Consider the following 22555-nt stretch of genomic DNA (forward strand, 5'->3'; position numbering starts at 1 on the left):
GTGGTTGAGGCCTTGTTTCTTTAGGTGGCCCTGCCACCCAACTGAAATTGGTAGATTTGACTTACCCTAGTCAAGAGCCTCTCATGAATTGGCTTCAACTGCTATTTCCAGATCTTGAGCAGCCCTAAAGGAGTACTGGAGGCCATTTGTTTGAAAAAAAGGTCCAAAAAAGGTGCTGAGAACATTTGTCTTTTGTAGACTTACCGCAGACCTCCAAGCTGTTACATCCTTAATACGACAACTATGCATCTCAACACTCCTATTGCCCTGGTGGAAGAAATCCTGACTTCTGCGAGCATAAACAGTTAATTAGCAAGTTTCATGATACCTTTTGTTCTAGATCCTCTGTTTGCGTTTAATTGCAGTCTTGGGAAAGAGTCCATGCAACTCACATTGATGAGGTGGCATGGTGTAGTATATGGGATTATGCCAATAACATTTTGGCAGTAACAGAATGAAGCAGACTCGGGTCAAGATACTGCACCATTTGCACATTGCACTGAGTTTGAGACACAGGTTTGATCCTACTATTTTCCTGATGTGCCTAAAGTGCCTGGTAGTCAAGGGTGATTACATAAACTGCATATGCTCCTGTGTCAGGGGGCCGAAATGTGTAATTTTAAGACGGAATTAGATATAACTCTTGGAGCTAAAGAGATCAAGGGATATGGGAGGAAGGCGGGGTCAGGGTACTGAAATTGATGATCAGCCATGATCATAATGAATGGCGGAGCAGGCTCGAAGGGCTAAATTATCTCCTCCTGCTTCTATCTTTTTCTAAGTAAATGGTAAGATCCGCGAGAACTGAACTATATTGAAATGAGGAAAAATAGGGAGGGCTATGGGAGTGGAGCAGAATTGAAGACACTGACCATTGGACAAAATTTGACAGATTTCAAACGGTCAATTAAAGTTTTCTTTTTTAATCAATGCAAATATGTTTATGTTCTAAATTTTATATTGGCTCTAAACAAAATTGAGAATTTTGGGTAGTTCTGCGGTACTTGCTGGTTCACACATGATCGTTTTGAAAATTGTACCTCCTTAATGTGCTTTATTACGTTTGATTTATTTGCAATTAGTCAACCTAAAATTTAATTGATTACTTAAGTAATAAATGTTTACTTGAGCCGGGCACACACATTTTGTCAACTGAATGTGCAAATATCTGAGACTATACTTTCGGCTGCGATGCTACAGAATTTGACTAATTGTATACTTTAATTATATATCTACAATTTCTACTTGAGAAACATGTTTACTTTACAACCACAGAAGATTTCAAATCGGTTTAATTTTTAAAACCATGGTAAATTTAAAATATGATTAACGTGTTGATCAAGCACTATTTTTAATATATTGGAAGTGATTTTAATGGAACCACTTTCAAAATGAAAGATTATTTTCTTCGACAAAATCCACAGGTATTGAAATTAGCCTTCTAAAGTTTTGATTAGCGCTCTCACAATTTATACCAAATGCGCATACCGTTAAGCACATCAAGTTTGCATTCTGGGGAGGAGTGAGGCTCTTTTAAGAATATACGTATCTTTACTTGTGTTGGAATGTAAATATAAGTGATATTTATATTTTTAATCCCCTCTGAAGCATTCTATTGGTACCGGAATCCCCTAGTAACTTGTCCACTGTAGTATGATCATAGAATCCCTACAGTGCAGAAGGAGGCCATTCGGCCCATCAAGTCTGTACCAACCCTCTGAAAGAGCACCCCATCTTGGCCCACTCACCCACCTTAGCCCCGTAACCCCACGCACCTGCAAATCCTTGGACACTAAAGGAGCAATTCAGTAGGGTCAATCCACCTAACCTGCACATCTGGTTTTGCAGACACCAGGTCAGATCCCGACAGTGGCTAAGATATTTGGCCAGAACCGCACTTCTTAAAAACATTTTTAAGACAGTGCAGAAAGATCAATTTGCTCCGGTGTGATTGCAGAAGAAATGGGGCTTGGTTATTTTTACAAGCAAAATTTTATTAAAACAAAGAAAAACAATATTTAAACTTCAAACCTAACCTGACAGCTTGCACGTATCGTTTAATCCTAACACACCATTTCCCATTAAACAGCACGTAAAATGGCATACAGCTCTCAACTCCACTTAGGCAGGCAGACAACAACGATAGTCGCATTTACAGAATATATTCCTGAAGTTAGAGTAGCTCCTTCAGACGCCTTTTCCAAAGCCCGTCTTGGTGGCAGATTTTCATGACCTCTTTTGGTGACTTCACAAATCCTTCTATACCCCACCTGTTCAAACAGGATTATTTTTGTCTCTGTGAGCTCCGCCCAACTCTTCAAATAATGGTTCTGCCTTGGCGTGTCCAGACTTGAACTCATCATTACTATCTGGGCTTTTGATTTCCCACTCAAGTTTACACAAATGAACAGGGCCATACAATGAATATGCAATTAACCTCCAATTTATGACAACAAAAGGCCATCAGACTCTGTAATGGGCTAATGGCTGGCAAATCAGAGTGTTCCAGATGACAATGGGTCTGGAGTGAATCGTCCCGGCTGAACAGGAGTACCCTCTTTATTCCCATTAACAAGGTTCAAGTATAAGGGCAACATGGTGCCGCCGTGGTTAGCACTGCTGCCTCACAGCGCTGAGGGATCGAACCCGGGCCCTGGTCACAGTTCATATGGAGTTTGTACATTCTCCACGTGTCTGCTTGGGTCTCACCCCCACAACCTAAAAGATGTGCAGGGCAGGTGGATTGGCCACGCTAAATTGCCTCTTAATTAGAAAAAAAATGAATTAGGTACTCTTTAAAATAAATTTTTAGTAAGAAGAACAAGTTTAAGTTTAAACGGGACAATGTAACTCAGGCCAGGTGTGGGTGTATACCTCTGACTCAGTGCTAGCAGTTTTACCCTCAGTCTGTTAGCCCCAGACACCCCTAAATTGACCACTACATCTTTGATCCCATTTCTGGACATCTCCCAATCATAACAACTGCGGGAGGAAACCAGACCACCCGGAGGAAGCCCATGCAGACACAGGGAGAACGTACAAACTCCACACAGACAAGGCCGGAATTGAACCCGGGCCCTGGTGCTGTGAGGCAGCAGTGCTAACCACCGTGCCACAGGTGATCAAGACTGAAAGCTTTCATTTGTGGGACTAGGTCTTGCAATTCTGTAAATAGTTTCGTTCTTACAATAAACCAGTTATTGTTCAGACATCTTTATGTCTCCACAACCATTCCTTCACCAGTCAAAACCAACATACAATATTCACCAGTTAGTGTACAAGACTCTGGCTGAGGGATGATTACCAATCTCTGGTGAGACAAGGAACCATATTATATACCTTCATTATCTGTATGACTCTGTACAACACTGCGCACTGTATTTGATACCAACTCAACGGGGTGCCCATAAATTAATAATCACATTTAAAATGAAAAAAAAGTAAAGTGCATTAAAAAAAAACACATCCGTACACGTCAAAGTGCTTTGCAGAGAATGAAATACTTTCGAGTGTAGCGCCTGGAGCAATGTAAGAAACAACATTGAGATCATTTGTTTTCGGTGAAGTTAGTGCAGAGGTAAACAGGAGAACATCCTGCACTTCCTTTACATCCGGCATCTTTTACATTCACCCTGGAGAGTAGACAAAGGTTTTAGTTTGGAAGGACACTGCCCACAGCAAAGCAGAACTCTGTCAGCACTGCATTGAGTGTCTGTCTAGAACATGTGCTCAAGCACCTGGAGGGGGAACCTGTCCTGAACCAGCTTCTGCCTCGGCGGGGGGGGGGGGGGGGGGGGGGGGGGGGGGAGTATGCTACCTTTGAGCAGCAGCTGACCATGTACAGTACAGCGATGTCAATGATTTAAAAAATAACCTGACATACCTCAGATGCCAGGAAGCTGAAATAAAAATTTAAAGTGCTCAAAATACTCGGCAGTTTAGGCTGCATCTGTGTTTGAGTAATGTTTCATAATGTTTCAGTTCATTGACCTTTCATCGGTACTCGACAAGCTGCTTTTAGGTACAAGATGGATGTTGAAAAATTATTTTGAAATCTTTGTAGAGCACATACCACTGTGATGCAGGTGTGGTAGTCGGTATTAGGGGTATTACGGTACCCAGATTGAGGCTGTAAGACCATTCGTGTGGGAGGTACCTGAGACAGCAAGATCATTGGTGAAGCCTGCCTGCTGGTTCCGCCTAGTAAGGCGGGGTATAAGAGTCTGTGTCTCCCTAGCAGCTGCATTCTGTACCTGCGCTGCTGGGGGAAACATCTAGTTCAATAAAGCCTTCAATTGTCATCCAATCTCGCTTCTGGAGTCATTGATCGAGCATCAGCAGGTGACACAAAACTAACCCCAGAAATTGCTCAAAGCACAAAAAATATATAGTTAGAAAGCCTGGGATCCTGCCAAGCAAGTTCTATCACAATTTATAATTTATTTGGTGGATGGACACACTTGGTTTTACTCTTGCTGCAGACAACACAACACACAATTGGTGCAGGCAGTGGTAACTTGAATTCCATAGAAATAAGCCATGACTATACCCCACCGTGATCAATCTTCAAAATTGATGCAATTTAACATTAAATGCAAACTGCCACATATCACCCCTATAATCAGTAACTGTTTATGATTTTTTTTAAAGCTGTTGCAAAGCTTTTGATAATGCACTCTGTTAGGTTTAGCCAGAGCGTGCTCAACTCTCTGCCCTTTTTAGAACTGTGATCTTCTTTTGTTTGAAACTACAATTGCATGCAAGATGTGGGGATGTAACACTAATAGATATGCACATGTGCCTATTCAGGCATCAGAAGGCAAAGCAAACAATGAAGGGCGCAATGTCAGAATTCCAGTTATCTTCTTCTTCCACAGGTACTAAAATGTTTTGATAGGTTCCTGTGAATTAAATCCTGCTGTAATTTACTTTTCAATTACCTTACGCAGCCTGCCTCAAGCTTTAGAAATATTTAAGGGTTATTTCAATAATCATAGATTATCATAGAATTTACAGTGCAGAAGGAGGCCATTCGGCCGATCGAGTCTGCACCGGCTCTTGGAAAGAGCACTCGACCCAAGGTCAACACCTCCACCCTATCCTCATAACCTAGTAACCCCACCCAACACTAAGGGCAATTTTGGACACTAAGGGAAATTTATCATGGCCAATCCCCCAACCTGCACATCTTTGGCCTGTGGGAGGAAACCGGAGCACCCGGAGGAAACCCACGCACACACAGGGAGGACGTGCAGACTCCGCACAGACAGTGACCCAAGCCGGAATCGAACCTGGGACCCTGGAGCTGTGAAGCAATTAGAACAGTACAGCACAGAACAGGCCCTTCGGCCCTCGATGTTGTGCCGAACAATGATCACCCTACTTAAACCCACGTAACCCGTATACCCGTAACCCAACAATCCCCCCATTAACCTTACACTACGGGCAATTTAGCATGGCCAATCCACCTAACCCGCACATCTTTGGACTGTGGGAGGAAACCGGAGCACCCGGAGGAAACCCACGCACACACGGGGAGGACGTGCAGACTCCACACAGACAGTGACCCAGCCGGGAATCGAACCTGGGACCCTGGAGCTGTGAAGCATTGATGCTAACCACCATGCTACCGTGAGGCCCCAATTGTGCTATCCACAATGCTACCGTGCTGCCCTCATACTCCCATCCTTCACCCATATACCCCCATCTTTCACCCATATACCCTCATACCCCCATCCTTCACCCATATACCCCATATACCCCTCATACCCCCATCCTTCACCCATATACCCCATATATCCCTCTACCCCTACCCTTCACCCATATACCTTCATACCCACCCCAGGCTCCGCTGCTCCCTCCTCCTGCTCCTCAGGCCTCCTCGGGCTTGTCTGGCGAGGGTCCGCAGGGCTGCAGCATTTTCTCCATGAGGTTGAAGCGGACCCGGGCCTTGGTCTCATTCTCGGCCACAGCGAAGTAGTTGAGCAGGTCGAAGTGGCCCATGTAGGAGGCGTACGAGTCGCGGTGCTGGTTGACCAGCCACTCCCACTTGGTGGTGTCGGCGTGCCCGGTGCCGATGTACTTGGACTGGAGGTGCTCCAGCTGGCTATGGATGTTGTAGCGGTCCATCATGGCGCTGCCCCGGCTCCGGATTCAAATGGCAACCGCCAGCGGGCCCCGCGCCAAGATGGCCACCCTCACCAACAATAATGAATCATTACTTCTCTGAGAAGGCGGGACTTTTTCCCAGTTGGGCTAACGAGAGTTACGGTTGACCTTATAGGTTATGAAGAGTCACAACATGGTAAATTGTGACAGCTGATCAGTAAGACAGTAACTATAGGACACAAATCAAAGATAACCATACGAAAAATTGAAGGGAAATTAGAATAGAAAGCTTTACATGGAGGGAAGCCAGAATTTGGATACTGCCAAGAAGAAAGGTTGCTTAAATAATAGAATGTGGAAAGCAACAGCAAGGTGGGGGATGGCTCATGTGAAGTGAGGCGCCGGCACAAACATGTTGGGCTAAATACACCTGATTCTATGGGTGCGATCCATCTGAACTGAATAGGAACAGAGTCTCACAGCGTGCGTTTAACCAGGTGCTTCCCACGCTCAGAGCGCCGAGAAACACGCTATTGAATGGCCTTTCGGGTAGATCGAGGGTTGCAGCGGGGAACAGGCGGCTGAAGTCGCACTTGGTCACGTTTTCTTTTTTAATTTAGAGTACCCAATTAATTTTTCCCAATTAAGGGGCAATTTAGCGTGGCCAATCCACCTAGCCTGCACATTTTTGGGTTGTGGGGGTGAAACCCACGCAAGCACGGGGAGAATGTGAAAACTCCACACGGACAGTGACCCACAGCCAGGATCGAACCTGGGACCTCGGCGGCATGAGGCAGCAGTGCTATCCACTGCGCCACCGTGCGGCCCTTAGTCCCATTTTCTGCACGGAGGAGCTGCACTCGCCAGTCCTCAATGAAGGGAGAGATTGGGATGCCCCTGCATCTGGCAGTGTCACCTGGGCACCTTTTCAGTGCCAGGCTGGCACCCAGGTGGCACTGCCATGGTGTTCAGTGCCCTAGGTGCCCAGGGTGCAACCCTGCCCAGAGGGAAAGCACCTGGGGGGGTCTCCAATCCCCTGGGATATCCCCACGGGCGCCATTCCACCTCGCCCCCATTTGTGGAGATCTGTGCTTGCCCGAGGTCTCCAAGGTGAGGTAGATCCCACGCCTTGCTTATATCTTGGGAATGCATATTAGAGTGAAACTAGTAGACTGCATATTTAATATCCAGATTTGCCAGAAATTGATCTCGTCCACAAAGGGTGGAATTCACATTGCGAGGTCTCGCAAGATCAGGTTAGATCTCATGAGGCGTGGCGAGCCGGGTAGACCCAGCATCTATCAGCAGTGCCACGCTGCTTTTCGGGCGCAACACGGCCGGTATATCTCGCCCTATACTGTAACATTCTGCAATGCAATTCTATGTCCTCTGTCAATGTTAGACCAGCAGGATCTGTATTTGTGTGGGTCTGTTTTTTAACCTTTTTTGAAAACGGATGGTATATTTCCAGCTCTTTCTCAACTACCTTTTAACATGTTCCCACTAACCAGGACTTTTCTGTGATGAGGACACTAATCAGATACCAGAAATGTTGGGGAACACTGGGTTTAGTGAGCGGGAAGAACTGAAGGAGATCAATATTAGTAGAGAAATGGTGTTGGGAGGTTGATGGGATTGAAGGCTGCCAAATCCCCAGGGCCTGATAATCTATATCCCAGATTACTGACGTGGCTCTAGAAATAGTGGATACATTGGTGGTCATATTCCTGGATTCTATAGACTCTGGAACAGTTCCTGCAGATTGGAGGGTAGTAAATGTAACTCCACTATTTAAAAAGGGAGGTAGAGAGAAATCAGGGAATCATAGACGGATAAGCCTGACGTCAGCAATGGGGATAATTCCAGAATCCATTGTCAAAGATTTTATAGCAGAGCACTTAAAAAATAATCGCAGGATTGGACAGAGTCAGCATGGATTTATGAAGGGGAAATCATGCTTGACAAATCTACTAGAATTCTTTGAGGATGTAACTAGTAACGTTGACAAGGGGATGTGGAATATTTGGACTTTTAGAACGCTTATGAGAAAGGCCTGCATAAGTGATTAGTGTGTAAAATTAAAGCGTATGTGATTAGGGGCAGTGTATTGAGATGGATAGAAAACTGGTTGGCAGACAGGAAACAAAGAGTAGGAATTAACGGGTCTTTTTCCAAATGGCAGGCAGTGACTAGTGGGGTACCGCAGGAATTGTACTAGGACCCCAGCTATTCGCAGTATACACTAATGATTTAGATAAGGGAACAAAGTGTAATATCTCCAAATTTGCAGATGCCACCAAGTTGTGTGGGAGGGTGAGCAGTGAGGAGGATGCAGGGATGCTTCAGTGTGATCTGGACCAGTTGAGTGAGTGAGCAAAGGAATGGCAGATGCAGTATAATTTGGAGAATTACGAGGTTACCCACTTTGGTAACAAAAACCAAATGTTAACTGTGAACTGAATGGCCATAAATTAGAATGGGGAATGTGCAAGTCATACACCAGTCACTGAAGGTAAGCATGCAGGTACAGCAGGCGGTAAAGAAGGCAAAGGCAATGAGACAGGACCTTGGTGAGGCCACACCTGGAATGTTGTGTGTTGGTCTCCTTATCTGAGGAAGGATGTTCTTGCTCCAGGAGGATCACAACGACGATTTACCAGATTGGTCCTCGGGTGGCAGCACAGAAGCACAGTGGTTAGCACAGTTGCTTCACAGCTCCAGGGTCCCAGGTTCGATTCTCGGCTTAAGTCACTGTCTGTGCGGAGTCTGCACATTCTCCCCGTGTGTGCGTGGGTTTCCTCCGGGTGCTCCGGTTTCCTCCCGCAGTCCAAAGATGTGCAGATTAGGTGGATTGGCTTTGCTAAATTGCCCTTCGTGTCCAAAAAAGGTTAGGTGGGGTTACTGGGATAAGTTGGAAGCGTGGGCTTAAGTGGGGTGCTCTTCCCAAGGGCCGGTGCAGACTCAATGGGCCGAATGGCCTCCTTCTGCATTGTAGATTCGATGATTCTATGACTGACTTTTGAGGAGAGAATGAATTGGTTAGGATTGTATTCGTTGGCGTTCCGAAGAATGAGGGGGGATCTCTTAGAAACCTATAAAATTCTAACAGGACTAGACAAGGGTAGATGCAGGAAGGATGTTCCTGATGGCGGGTGTCCAGAACCAGGGGTTACAGTTTGAGGATATGGGATAGACCATTTAGGACAGAAAAGAGGAGAAATGTCTTCACCCAGAGAGTGGTCGACCTGCTGAATTTGGTACCACAGGAAGTAGTTGACCAAAACATTGCATGCTTTCAAGAAGCAGTTAGATATAGCACTTGAGGTGAAGGGGATCAAAGGATATGGGGGGAAAGCAGGATTAAGCTATTGAGTTGGATGATGAGTCATGATCATAATGAGGCGGAATGACCTCCTCCTACCCCTACTTTCTAAGTTTCTATGTTTCTATGTAAGCAAGCCCTATGATTTGAGCCTTACAACACCAGGTGCTTCCATTTAGTACACCAAAACTCTCAGGTCCAACATGCATTTCAAAGACCGAATTGTTCAGCAACAGCTTAAAAATACATGGTCATACCCTTGTAGAACAATGACTCAAGGTGTTTAACAGTGAAAGATAAACGAAACAGCAGAAATGAAAGATGTTATGGATCAAGGATGAAAAGCACTAGTTTCAAAGAAAGAGAATTGGAAAGGGTAAAGCCAGAGCTGAAGGAACAGAGGTGGGATTACCAATTCCGATTGGACATATTCTTGTAGGTTTCATGACATGGCTTACTTTGTGTCTTCAACGCCCTCCACAGTAAAGCAGCCTTTTCTTCAATGTCCAGGTCTTTGTCAGTGAGAAACTAAATGCTTTCAAAATAAATTATCTAATTCCCAGAGACTCATAGGAATGCTGGAGCATGGTGACTATAAGCAAAGGGGATACATTGGGATGTTTGGGAGAAGGTGTTGTTGAATGTATTTATTCCTGCCTTAATGTAATGAGGGCCAAGGGCCTGGAAGAATCAGAAAGAAAAAGCTTGACATTGATAGGAGTCGGTGATGGGTTTGCCCTGTGAGATACCTTTTGACCCAGGTTTTGACAATGTTCTGTTCAATTGGCTTGGCAATGACATTTACATAATTTACAGTGCAAAAGGAGGCCATTCGGCCCATCGTGTCTGCACTGGCTCTTGGAAAGAGCACCCTACCTAAGCCCACAACCCCACCCTGTCCCCATAACCCAGTAACCCCATCCAACACTAAGGGCAATTTTGGACACTAAGGGCAATTTATCATGGCCAATCCACCTAACCTGCACATCTTTGGACTGAGGGAGGAAACCGGAGCACCCGGAGGAAACCCACACACACACACACGGGGAGAACTTGCAGACTCCGCACAGACAGTGACCCAAGCCTGGAATTGAACCTGGGACCCTGGAGCTGTGAAACAATTGCGCTAACCACTGTGCTACCAAAGAAACTGAGAACGGAGGCCCAGGAAATACCACAGGTGATTACTTGAAACAATTCAAGGAGGTAAAGTCGATGCTTTTGAAGAGATGGATAGGGAACAAGGAAAGACTGGAATAGAACAGGGAGAACAAGCGTCAAGACTCCAAATGGGTCTTGATTCACACCATGGTTACCAAGAAAAGAACAGAACGGGGGCCGAATTCTCCACCTCCCGACTCCAGCAGCTTGAATGATGATTATGGGGAGAATAGTGGGTAATGGAAAAATTGTGATTTGCCCCCATGCCAATTCCGACACCTTACTCTGGTCTCCCGCTGGCGGCGTTAGTGACATTTGTGCCCTGCGCCGGCGGCCCCATGCAAAACTGTCATGGCTGTTGAAGAGGAGCGAGAAAGTAAAAAATTCTCAAAACGTGTTGGGCTTGCTGGGGGTGGCTGCCTGGGCCAAGGGTGCAGCAGGAAACAGCTTTGGTGACAAGTCTGTGCAATCGGTGGCCTGGCCCAGACCGCCATTGCTGCAGTATGTGATGTAAACGCATCCCTCTGCTGCTACTTACAGGTTCCTGGCAGTTCTCACAGGTGGCATCTCACTGTGTGCTGTAAATGTTAGGAGAGCCTCTGGTGATGTGGGAGCCCACCCAGTCAGCCCTCTGGAAACCCTCATACCCCAGCATTATCATCAAGGGGATGGGCATGGCCATGCTCAATCACCAGCCCCCCAGGTGTTTGCACGCCTCAGAATCGTAGAATATACAGTACAGGAGGCTATTCAACCCATTGAGCCTGCACCGGTTCTTGGAAAGAGCACCCTACTTAAGTCCAAACCTCCACCCTATCCCCATAACCCCACCTAACCTTTTTGGATGCTAAGGGCAATTCAGCATGGCTAATCCACCTAATCTTCACACCTTTGGACTGTGGGAGGAAGCCGGAGCACCCGGAGTAAACGTATGCAGACATGGGGAGAACGTGCTGACTCCGCACAGACAGTGACCCCAAGCCAGGAATCGAACCTGGGGCCCTGGAGCTGTGAAGCAACAGTGCTAACCACTGTGCTACCACGCAGCCCCACTGCAAAGGAAGCAGGGGATTAACAGAGCTCACCCCAATCAAAGGGCTCCTGCACCAGAGCCTTTGGAACCCTCCCTGGCATACTGACCTTCTCAAGGCAGAGGCCTCACCAGTGACACCCACCGCTTAGGATCAGAAGGGGTCTCCTCCTGGTGAAGCTGGCAGCTACTGACTAGCTCTGCCACCTCTTCCCAGGTGCTGTTCAGGTGGGCGGGCGGGCTTGAATCTGTGGCCCACCCTGGGAAGAGAATGTCTCCCACCCACCCCCCCCCCCCCCCCCCCCCCGCCAAATTAGGGTTAATTGGCATTGAGCAGTGGGTCCACTTCAGACTCTCAGAATCACAGGTGGCAGGTCTCCTCCGAGCCACCTCCGTGGCTGGAATGTGTGTGTGTGGTGAGTGGGATGATTATAAGCAGCTTCAGCTTGTCAGGAATTGGTTTCAATTCACGTCGACGAAGTGCTGGCTCATTTGCGTGCCCTGAATCTGGGAACAAACAGCAACCCCCCCCCTCAATGGGAACGCGAATTGCGCACTATTCAGTTCCAACGGGAGCAGAGTCTCTCAAACTGAGAATTCAGACCTAGGAATTGGGAGGGCAAATAACAATGGATACATGAAATCTGAAAAAAAAACAGCAAATGCTGACAATACTCAGGAATAGATCAGGAAGCAGCATCTGTGCAGTCAGCATAATTCTGCACATTTAATTAACCTTTCAGGTCATTAAATTTTAGTCCACAAAAGCACTGCAGAGGAGGCAGAGCTGCAAGAGTTCTGACAAAAGGTCATCAAACATTGGGCCAATTTTCCCCTTGGAGTTGGGAACCATGAGTCAGGCCATTTCCAACGTCGCACTCCAGACCAATCGGGAAATTCCCACAAGATTTTGATCTCCAGGAGTGGGGGTCAGGCTGGGGTTGGGAATGCCACCCCCCAGAAACAAGCCTCATGTAGTAACGTGTGGATGGCGAGGCAGGCTGGTTTGAAGATAGACGGGTTCAATTTGCTGGCACATCTTGCCGGTCCTCTATATGGTTGTTAGATACCCCCCCAGGCATCACCTCTCAATCCCTCAACCACACATACACCCCCAAGTCCCCTCCACAACACTCATATTCCCCATGCCCCATCCATATCCTCCATGCCTCCTCATGTAGCCTGCACCCCATAATGTGGTCAGTTGGAAAAAAGCAGATGCATGGCCCTCTTTTCAACCTGCTTCAATTGGTACAATTGCCAGGTGAATGCTTGGCTGAGCTCTAAAACTGACACCTGATATTCAGCGCTGTAGACAATGTTTACCCAACTGCAAGGGAGAATGCTAGCTCTATGTAACTGACAGGTTTTATGAGGTTGTAATAAGATTTTCTTTCTTTCAAGTCTTTTTCCCATGCCTGATTGTTTATTGGATAAGCTTAGGAGATGTTAAGAAGCCTCAAGCTTTTTTCATAGATACTATGAATGGCTGCGTTTGATTGAAACATCTGTTATAAGTGGAGCTGTTTTTTTAAACGGGATTTTCAATGCCTGATTGAAGTGCTCCCGAAACTTACAAAACAAGCAAAGTCTTACCAGTGTTACATTTTGACTCTAGTTCTGTACATGTTGGATACTGGAAGAATGAGCATGGAGGACGCATCAGAGGCATGGGATTGGAGGGATCACTGACAAGACCATTTAAAACTTGTCAAAAGGTTCCCGGGTTGACAGCAGGTTTACCCGTCAGAATTTCCACAGCCTTCAAGCATTGACCCACATTGGGAAAAACACCACGGAAGGGAAACTTGAATTTCCAGCAGGGATTTAAATTGTGAACCTGATATCACTGTAGGTGTCGGGTTAAACTAGCCAACTTTTCCTGATCCAGGGAAAACAGCATGCGGGGTTGCGGAGGAATAGCCTGGAATAGCCTGTCCCTCCCACCTATTACATTACATCGGTTTGCACACTGTTGGGAGGCCATTAACTTTGTTCCTCTCTTTTCCCAGGTGGCACCACATTTAGTGTGGAATCCCAGTATCTTCTGTTAATATTTGAAATTTTATATCAACTATTTTGGGATGAATGTTACAGAAAGTGATTTGAAGGGCTGTACAATTTATAATGAATCCAACTTGGCATCTAAGCTTTTCCACAAATTGCATTTAACCAAACAGGATCGAAAGTATACTAGCCACAATCAATATTTCACATTACTACGGGTCTGTGTCACTTGAGCAAAGAGCCAGCTGACGTCTGCTATTAACTTTGTAATTATTGCTCACCCCAACTGGGACATATTGCTGATGGAGGAAGTACTTGACAAGATTGTGCTTCTGGAGGTGGCGGCGGGGGGGGGGGGGGGGGAGACAGATACAGGAATTTTTATTTATCTAATTCTTTATCCCTCCATTCAGCTCTTCACAAGCAACATATTACTCAAAAGCACACCCACTATTGTTATATAGACGAACTTTACAACTATGTTACAACTTGTAAAATCCCACCTATGCAGTAAAATGAATGGCCAGTTAATCTAATTTTGGAGGTAGTAATTTGAGGGGAAAGAGTTGGCCAGGATTATCCTGGGTTGAATTCCCACATCCGATACCAAGTCCAGTGGCGGGGGCTGGAACAGGGAGTGTTTCCGTTGCAGAGGCTGGCGGAATATCATCTTCCATCCCCGGCGTAATTAACTATGCATCCGGGATTATGCATGGCAGACTGGACTTGATGGTCCCATCATCACACTCGGGTGCCATACTGAAAAGACAACCAAGGTCACTGACCTACTAATTAAGATGGAAGTCCTCGAAGACATTGAAGTCGGAAGATCCACCGGACAGATGCTCCCCTCAACCACTGTGGTGTTCCAAAGCCCAGGGTCACTGGTGGCCTCCATCCTGAACTCTGAAGGCCTCCTTCAGGCAAGTCTGGACTTTTGCAGACTACATTGGTCCAGACGTGTTCTGGACTGGTGTGTTTTCCCGCTTGCACAATGGAAAATGGGCATGGGGGGGGGGCTTCTTTTGCACCCCATTAGCAGGATTCAAACCTTCCTCCAATGGGATTTCCATGGCAGGTACCATCTGAAGATGCCGCTGTAAATTTATGCCAGCACGAAACCAATTTTTGGACCTCCTGCCGAATTCTCACCATTGATCATACCGGTCGGGGCATGGGAGAATTCCACTCCTTGTTTCTCTTCAAATATTCCCATAGGATCCTAATGTTCACGTCAACCGGCAGTTGGGATCTTGGTTTAAAGCATTTCCTGAGGAAATGCCAACATAGCACTCAGCATTTCCCTAGTACGTTCGCCTAGATTAAGTCCTAAAATGGAGCCTAAATACACAACCTGCTAGCTCCGAGATGGATTTTGCAATGAGAATATTGGTGTAGCTAACAATGCTCACCTATCATTGGATCAATTGAATAGAAACTTCTTGCAATAACACATGCACAATTAAGCATGTAAATCCAAAACATCCTCCTGACGAGACTCCTGCCATATCCATCAATTGACTTGAAATTCAAATAAAACCAACAGTGCAAACTTGCAGCGCTTGCCCACCATCTCGGCACAAATGTATGTTGAAAAAGTGTGTATTCAGGAGTAAGTGAGTTTTTAAACAACTTAACAAGTTGTAGTTATTAATGAATATCCTCTCTGGCCCTGAAGAATTAGTTGTACAAGCATGGAGTCACATTCCCTCAGAAGACACTTAGGGCGCGATTCTCCGCAAATGCGGCAAGTCGTAAAGGCTGCCGTGAAACTGGCCGTGTTTCACGGCAGCCTCCGCGCCCCCTCCCGGGACCCGATTCTCCCCCCCGGGCGGGGCTAGCAGCGCGGCCCCGTGAAGCACAGCATCGTGGGCTTAGCGACTGTCGCTAAGCCCGCGCGCCAAGTGTCACGGCGGCTGACGCGCACGATGACGTCAGCCGAGCATGCGCGGGTTGGACGGCTCCAACCCACGCATGCGCGGATGACGTCATCACGCATATGCGCGGGCTGTCATGCCCCTCAGCCGCCCCGCGGACTGATCCTGTGGGGCGGCGGAGGAAGAAATAGTGCACAGGTATCGGACCCACTGCCCACGATCGGTGCCCACCGATCGCAGGCCCATGCCACCCTTGGCACGACCGTGGTGCGGCCGTGCCAATCGGTGCCATGGTTGTCCGGGACGGCACTTTGCGGCCGTTTTCACGAACGGTGAGAGCAGGTGTGATTGCATTCGTGAAAACGGCCGTAAAGGCCTGAGAACTCGGCCCATCGGCCAGGGGAGAATCGCTGTTCGCCGTAAAAAACGGCGAGCAGCGATTCGTGTCGTGGGGCGGCTGTAGGGGGGGCAGAATAGCGGGAAAAATGCCTCCCGCTATTCTCCAACCCGTCGTGGGCAGCAGAGAATCGCGCCCACAGTGCTGAATACATTTAACTTAGTGTTGAATGTATTTTTAAAACATTTTTGCCTGTTTTCTAGCTCTCTCTCTCTCTCTTACTCCGATCCATATTTCCCAATTTTTATTTTGCTTTCAGTATATTAAACGTAATTTCAATTTCTTGCTTTATACTTTCTGGTTTAGGTTTTAGCAGGGCCCGGGCAGGTTTCTGAGTCACCAGGAGGGCTGGAAATGAAGGTGGGTGGAAGCTGAGAGTCGCCCGGCCACCGGCATACCCGTTCCTGGGCACTGGCCTGCATGCCACTTCCACAGCACCATTCTGACTCTGGGCCATTTTTATGCGGAGATGGTGGGTGGCAGCGGTAATGGCTCATTAAGAGTTCAATGGGGCCAATTAAGGATTAATTGAGGGATTTTCCATTTGGTTTCTAAACCCCAATGGTCAGTGGCGGGGGGGTGGGGGCTGCAATTTGGGTGCCTGGAAGTGGCCAACCAGTGGTGGACAGGGGAATAGGGGTGGGGGGGCCCTCTGGGCAGCACTCCAGGCAGTCCAGGAATGGTGCTGGCTGAAAGAAGATGCATTTTTGAAATTAAGTTTAAAAAGGGAGAGAGGTGCCTTCATTTGAAGCACCCTCTCCCTTCCTTACCCTCGATTGCAGCCGATGTCTCCCTTGAAGCTGGAAGGCTGTCCAGCTTCGAGAGTCTGTCTCCCATCTTTAGGGTGGCAAACCCCTCTCCAGGCCAATTAAGGGCCGCCCTTCATGAAGATCAGGGCTCGTGAACATTTTCCTTCAGAAACCTCTGACCTCTGCATCCTGCCCCAGAGGGAACATTCCACAATGTATATGATTTTTTTAAAAATAAATTGAGAGTACCCAATTCTTTTTCCCAATTAAGGGGCAATTTAGCATTAGCAATCCACCTACCCTTCATATCCTTTTGGATTGTCGGGGTGAGACCCACGCAGACAGGGGAGGATGTGCAAACTTCACACAGAGTGACCCCGGGCTGGGATCCTCGGCACCATGAGGCAGCAATGCCAACCACTGCGCCACCCTGCCACCCTCACAGTGTATATGATTGATTGAAGAGCTTCACTGTTTCTTGCCCCTGCTCAGATGCCATGGTGCCCTTGTAGAGGGCACCATGCTGAAACATGACACCAGATGAAAGGAACTTTGCTCCCGTTGCCTCACAGATGACCATAAAATCTGGGCCACATTAATTGAGATTTTGTTGTAATGTTAAAGGCATTTAACTGCGGGAATTTTATTTGGCCCCAAAACAAGACTCGTTCTATAACAGGACATACTGTGGGGCAGTAACTGATTTACGTAGAACATCTTCTACCAGCACTATGCTGAATTACGGTCATTCATTGGGATCGGCACTGCTGCGGGGCTCTGTTCTTCAACGAGATCAATGAACGATGCCGCATGGGTCACGTAAGTAGCCTCCTGTGCCCTGCCTACACCTGGGGAAATTACTGTAAGTCTGCATAGTGCTACGTCAATATGCTTTTCCCCCTTCTATGTTTTAAAATAAAATCTAGAATTAGAGCACAACCGTGAAATACTGCACTGATTTATTTTCATATTGCATCCTAGTTCCTAAATTATTTTCCCTCTCAAATGGGAAGGGCTCACCTACATTCCTTCTGCTCCAATAATTCTTTAATATTCCTCTCTTATTCTTGTATCCTCTTCTGAGCTTTGGACCGGTTTCTTGACTAAAAATAAAACGCTCCTACATTTCTGCTTCTGCTTTCCTGAATTATTCAACGGGCAGAGTGTGAGAGAAAGTGACACGGGTTGATTCATTCTCTCATTTGCCACACTCTACTTCCCCCAAACCTCCCATCAACAGAAGGCCTCAGCTCAGACTGGGAACTTGACATGTGAGAAATAGCATGTTCTGAATTAGAGTTCCATAATTCTGTGGTAGAACGTCGGTGATCAAGCTACCACTGTGCTCTTTTGAAACCTCTCCAAGGAGCAATCTAAAATTCTTACTGTCCTCAAAATCTCTCAACCGAACCATATTGGACACTTGTACTCCGATATGAAAAACAACACGACTGTTGAAAGGACGAGCTAATGCACAAAATTTCCACAGTGTCACAATCAACAACTACAGATAACTGTGCTCCTATACCAACCATCATGTCCTATTCCATTGTGCTGAATACTAAGCACAACTCACCTCTTATGCTTTTATCTCCTGCGTCACTGAAATGTGCTCTCCATACCACAAACCACTCAGAATTAATAGATTACAGTGGTTATGCAGGTCTCTGCTAATATTCCCTGATTTTCCCTGGTAGAAATGTCTCAGATTGATGTGGAGCATATCATTCCGATTTACTGATCTCGAGAAACTCAAAATGGTGCTAGCTCAAGCCAGCGCATGTTGTATAATTGTAGCCTGCAGCAGAGGTGGTCTTGGGCAAATGGTTGATTGATTGATTGATTGATTTTTTTTGTCACATGTACCGAAGTACAATGAGAAGTACTTTTCTGAGGCCAAAGGAACGTACACTGTCAGTAAATAGTAGACAAAAGAATAATCGACAGAGTACATTGATAAATAGCACATCAACAAATAGTGATTGGTTACAGTGTGGAACAAGGGCTAAAGAAGCAATACTTTTTTTTAAAAGAATTTTTGAGAACCCAATTAATGTTTTTTTCCAATTAAGAGGATATGTTTCTTATCGTTTGTACATAACGGTAAATATACCTTGTTCAAAAACCCAATAAAAAACATTTATAAAAAAAAATGTAACGTAGCCAATCCACCGGCCCTGCACATCTTTGGGTTGTGGGGGCGAAACCCACGCACACACGGGGAGAATGTGCAAACTCCACACGGACAGTAACCCAGAGCCAAGATCGAACCTGGGATCTCGGCGCCATGAGGCAGCAGAGCTAACCCACTGCGCTACCGTGCTGCCAAACAAGCAATACATGAGCATAGGGCATAGTGTTCTTACAGGGAACAGATCAGTACGAGGGGGAGCCGTTGAGGAGTTTAGTAGCAGTGGGGAAGAAGCTGTTCCTATGTCTGGATGTGCGGGTCTTCAGACTTCTGTATCTTCTGCCCGATGGAAGGGTCTGGAAGAGAGCAAAGCCTGAGTGGTAGAGGTCTCTGACAATGCTGTCTGTCTTTCTGAGGCAGCGGGAGGTGTAGACAGAATCAATAGAAATAGAAATAGAGAAATACAGCACAGAACAGGCCCTTCGGCCCACGATGTTGTGCCGAACTTTTGTCCTAGGTTAATCATAGAATTTTGGACACCAAGGGCAATTTATCATGGCCAATCCATCCAACCTGCGCATCTTTGGACTGTGGGAGGAAACCGGAGTACCCGGAGGAAACCCACGCACACATGGGGAGGATGTGCAGACTCCACACAGACAGCGACCCAAGTCAAAATCGAACTTGGGACCCTGGAACTGTGAAGCAATTGTGCTATCCACAATGCTACCGTGCTGCCCTTAAGAAGAAATTAATCTATACTCCATTATTCTACCCTAATCCATGTACCTATCCAATAGCCGCTTGAAGGTTCCTAACGTTTCCGACTCAACTACTTCCACGGGCAGTGCATTCCATGCCCCCACTACTCTCTGAGTAAAGAACCTACCTCTGACATCCCCCCTATATCTTCCACCATTTACCTTAAATTTATGTCCCCTTGTAATGGTTTGTTCCACCCGGGGAAAAAGTCTCTGACTGTCTACTCTATCTATTCCCCTGATCATCTTATAAACCTCTATCAAGTCGCCCCTCATCCTTCTCCGTTCTAATGAGAAAAGGCCTAGCACCCTCAACCTTTCCTCGTAAGACCTACTCTCCATTCCAGGCAACATCCTGGTAAATCTCCTTTGCACCTTTTCCAAAACTTCCACATCCACAATGGGAGGGTGGCAAGCTTGTGTGGTGCGTTGGGCTGAGTTCACCACACTCTGCAGTTTCTTACGATCTTGGGCTGAGCACTTGCCATACCAGGCTGTGATGCAGCTGGATAGGATGTTCTCTATGGCACATCTGTGGATGTTTGTGAGAGTCGATGCAGACATGACAAATTTCTTTAGCTTCCTTAGGAAGTAGACACATTGTTGGGCTTTCTTGACTGTTGCATCAACGTGAGTGAACCAGGGCAGTCTGTTTGTGTTGGTGACCCCAGGAACTTAAAGCTACCGACCATCTCCACTTCGGAGCCATTGATGTAGACGGGAGGGGTTCATGCTACATTTCCTGAAGTCAATCATCAGTTCCTTGATCCTTCTGACATTTAGAGAGAGGTTGTTTTCGGTACACCATGCAACCAAGTGATTTATCTCCCTTCTGTAGTCTGATTCATCGTTGTTTGAGAGACGACCCACCACATAACAATGGGGATTAAATGGGGATTATAAAGTTCAGTAACTGAGGAAGCTAGCGGTAGTGCAACAGTGATTTATTGAGCCATGTAGAATACTCTTCCCATTGCAGTAACTCTCCCACAATCCAGTCCCTGTTGAACAACCTGTTGGACAACTCTGGGCCCTGCTTGGGCCGGTTTTATATGTAGATCTAACCAGCTCCAGCTGAGTGGTCTTCGCCCCATTTACCTGGGAAGCTCGTACGCCACGAGTCCCACGGGGAGATCAACAATGGATTTCCCGTGGTCCTCATGGGAGTTGTGACATTCCTCCCCCTCCCACTCCCCCCCCAGCCCCTCAAAGACCAAAAGCTCCCTTCAGCGCCAACAGTGGGGGCCCTATGTGCTCCTTCACCCGAGGTTGTGTTTCAGCTAGCAGCAATCCTGGGTCGGGCTGTGTGTATTGGTTCATCGACCACCTTTTACTGGCCAACCTCCAAAGTGTATCGCCAGGACCTCAGTCCCAGACACAACGTCGTCCATCTGCACAGATACTTTCGTGTCCATTTCCGAGCCAGAGTCATCGTCATCCTGCTGGTCCAGGCACTGGAATATCAGTGGCTGGGTCCCCTGCCTGTTGGGTGGTCCTGGCACAGAGGGTTCCTAAATGCTGCTCGTCGGGCATTGTGTAGTGCGGGCTCCCGCTTCTCAAGGTGGTACAAATGCTTCTGCTGAACTCTCCCCCGAAATTTAACTTTGCAGGACACCGATCCTGTTCTCTCCAGCACTACCCCTGGGAGCCAAAGTGTGCCTCCTCTCCAAAATTGTGGCCATTGACTGCGACCACCGAGTCAAATTGCCACCCTGGCATCGTCCAGTCATGGTGTCGCTTCTGTGCCTCCTGTTGTACCTCCACTTTCCCACCGAGGTTTGAGAAAAGGAGGCTGAACCGGGTTCTAAGGCTTTGGCCCATTAGCAGTTCTGCAGTGGCCACCCCTTTCATCACGTGTGGCACTGTGCAGTAGTTAAAAATGTGTCCATGGAGCCCATGGTTTGGTTTTTTCACGCCTCTTTTTAAAGTCTGGACCACCATTTCCTCCAGGGAGATGAGCGATGGTACAGGGTGGTTCAGATAAGCCAAATGTCATTCTGTTTTGCAAATGTGGCAAGCTCCTCACTTGTGAAGGGTGTCCCATTGTCCATCACCAGGACCGCAGGAATCCCATGAGTTCCGAAAGGACTGGAGCTTTTCTACCGTGGCCATGGTCAAGATCATCATGTACATGTCAAGCTATTTTGAGTGGACGTCCATGATGATTAAGATCCCATGAAAGGCCCTGCAGAATCCACATGCAGTCACACCCATGAGCATTCCGGCCATTCCCATGGATGCAGGGAGACCGCCGGCAGGAGCCTCTGATGCTCCTGGCACGCTGGGCTGCTGCATACGACCCTCTCAATGTCCTCATCGATGGCAGGCCATGAAACAGAACTATGGGCCAGCAACTTCATCTGAGAGGTACCTGGATGACTACTGTGTAGGTCCTTCAGCAGCGTCACCTGACCCTGCAGTGGGATGACCACAGGAGCTCCCCACAGTATGATACCATCCTCCATGCTGAGTTGTAGGGCTATGCCAGCAGTCCCCCAGCATTCCGCCGCTCAAACGCATGTGGCGGACTTTCGGCAGTGTCAGATCTTGCTGTGTCTATGCTCGCATCTGAACAGCCATCACTGGCAAGGTATTCATAATATTAAAAGTTGTAATCACTCCATCCGCCACTGGCAGGGACAGGGAAATCATGCGCAATGGTAGATGACTGAGAGCGTTGGCATGGGAAATCTGCCCGGCCAGTGTTGAAACGACTATTCGTACGTAGTGAGTAGAAGTGCCCAACCCTGAATTCTGGCTGTTGCAATGTCTTCCCTTAAAAGACCGAGCAAGGATTTGTGGTCAGTCACAATAGAGATGTTCCTCCCATAAACATATTGATGGAATTTCTTGACTCCAAATGACATTGCCAAGCCCTCCTTCTCTAAATGAGCATATCGCTGCTCGGCATTCTACAGTGTCCTCCAGGCAAAAGTGATGGGGCGTTCTGTACCGTCATCCCAGCACCACCCCAATGGCATAAGGGGAGGCATTGCATTTCAGGATTAGTGG

At 47.1% G+C, this 22555-nt stretch overlaps 2 protein-coding genes across 2 annotated transcripts in view; both read right to left on the reverse strand.

Moving 5' to 3' along the window:
- nexmifb (neurite extension and migration factor b) overlaps window positions 1-22555 on the reverse strand; it is a 313433-nt gene that overhangs the window by 239550 nt on the left and 51328 nt on the right. The window lies entirely within an intron of this gene.
- LOC119951699 (splicing factor 3B subunit 5-like) lies at window positions 5846-6137 on the reverse strand. The gene has a single exon (XM_038774954.1). The coding sequence runs from the start codon at window positions 6130-6132 to the stop codon at window positions 5872-5874; it is 261 nt and encodes an 86-aa protein (XP_038630882.1). The 5' UTR covers window positions 6133-6137; the 3' UTR covers window positions 5846-5871.

This window comes from Scyliorhinus canicula, chromosome 17, assembly GCF_902713615.1.
Source record: "Scyliorhinus canicula chromosome 17, sScyCan1.1, whole genome shotgun sequence".
Classification (NCBI taxonomy): domain Eukaryota; kingdom Metazoa; phylum Chordata; class Chondrichthyes; order Carcharhiniformes; family Scyliorhinidae; genus Scyliorhinus; species Scyliorhinus canicula.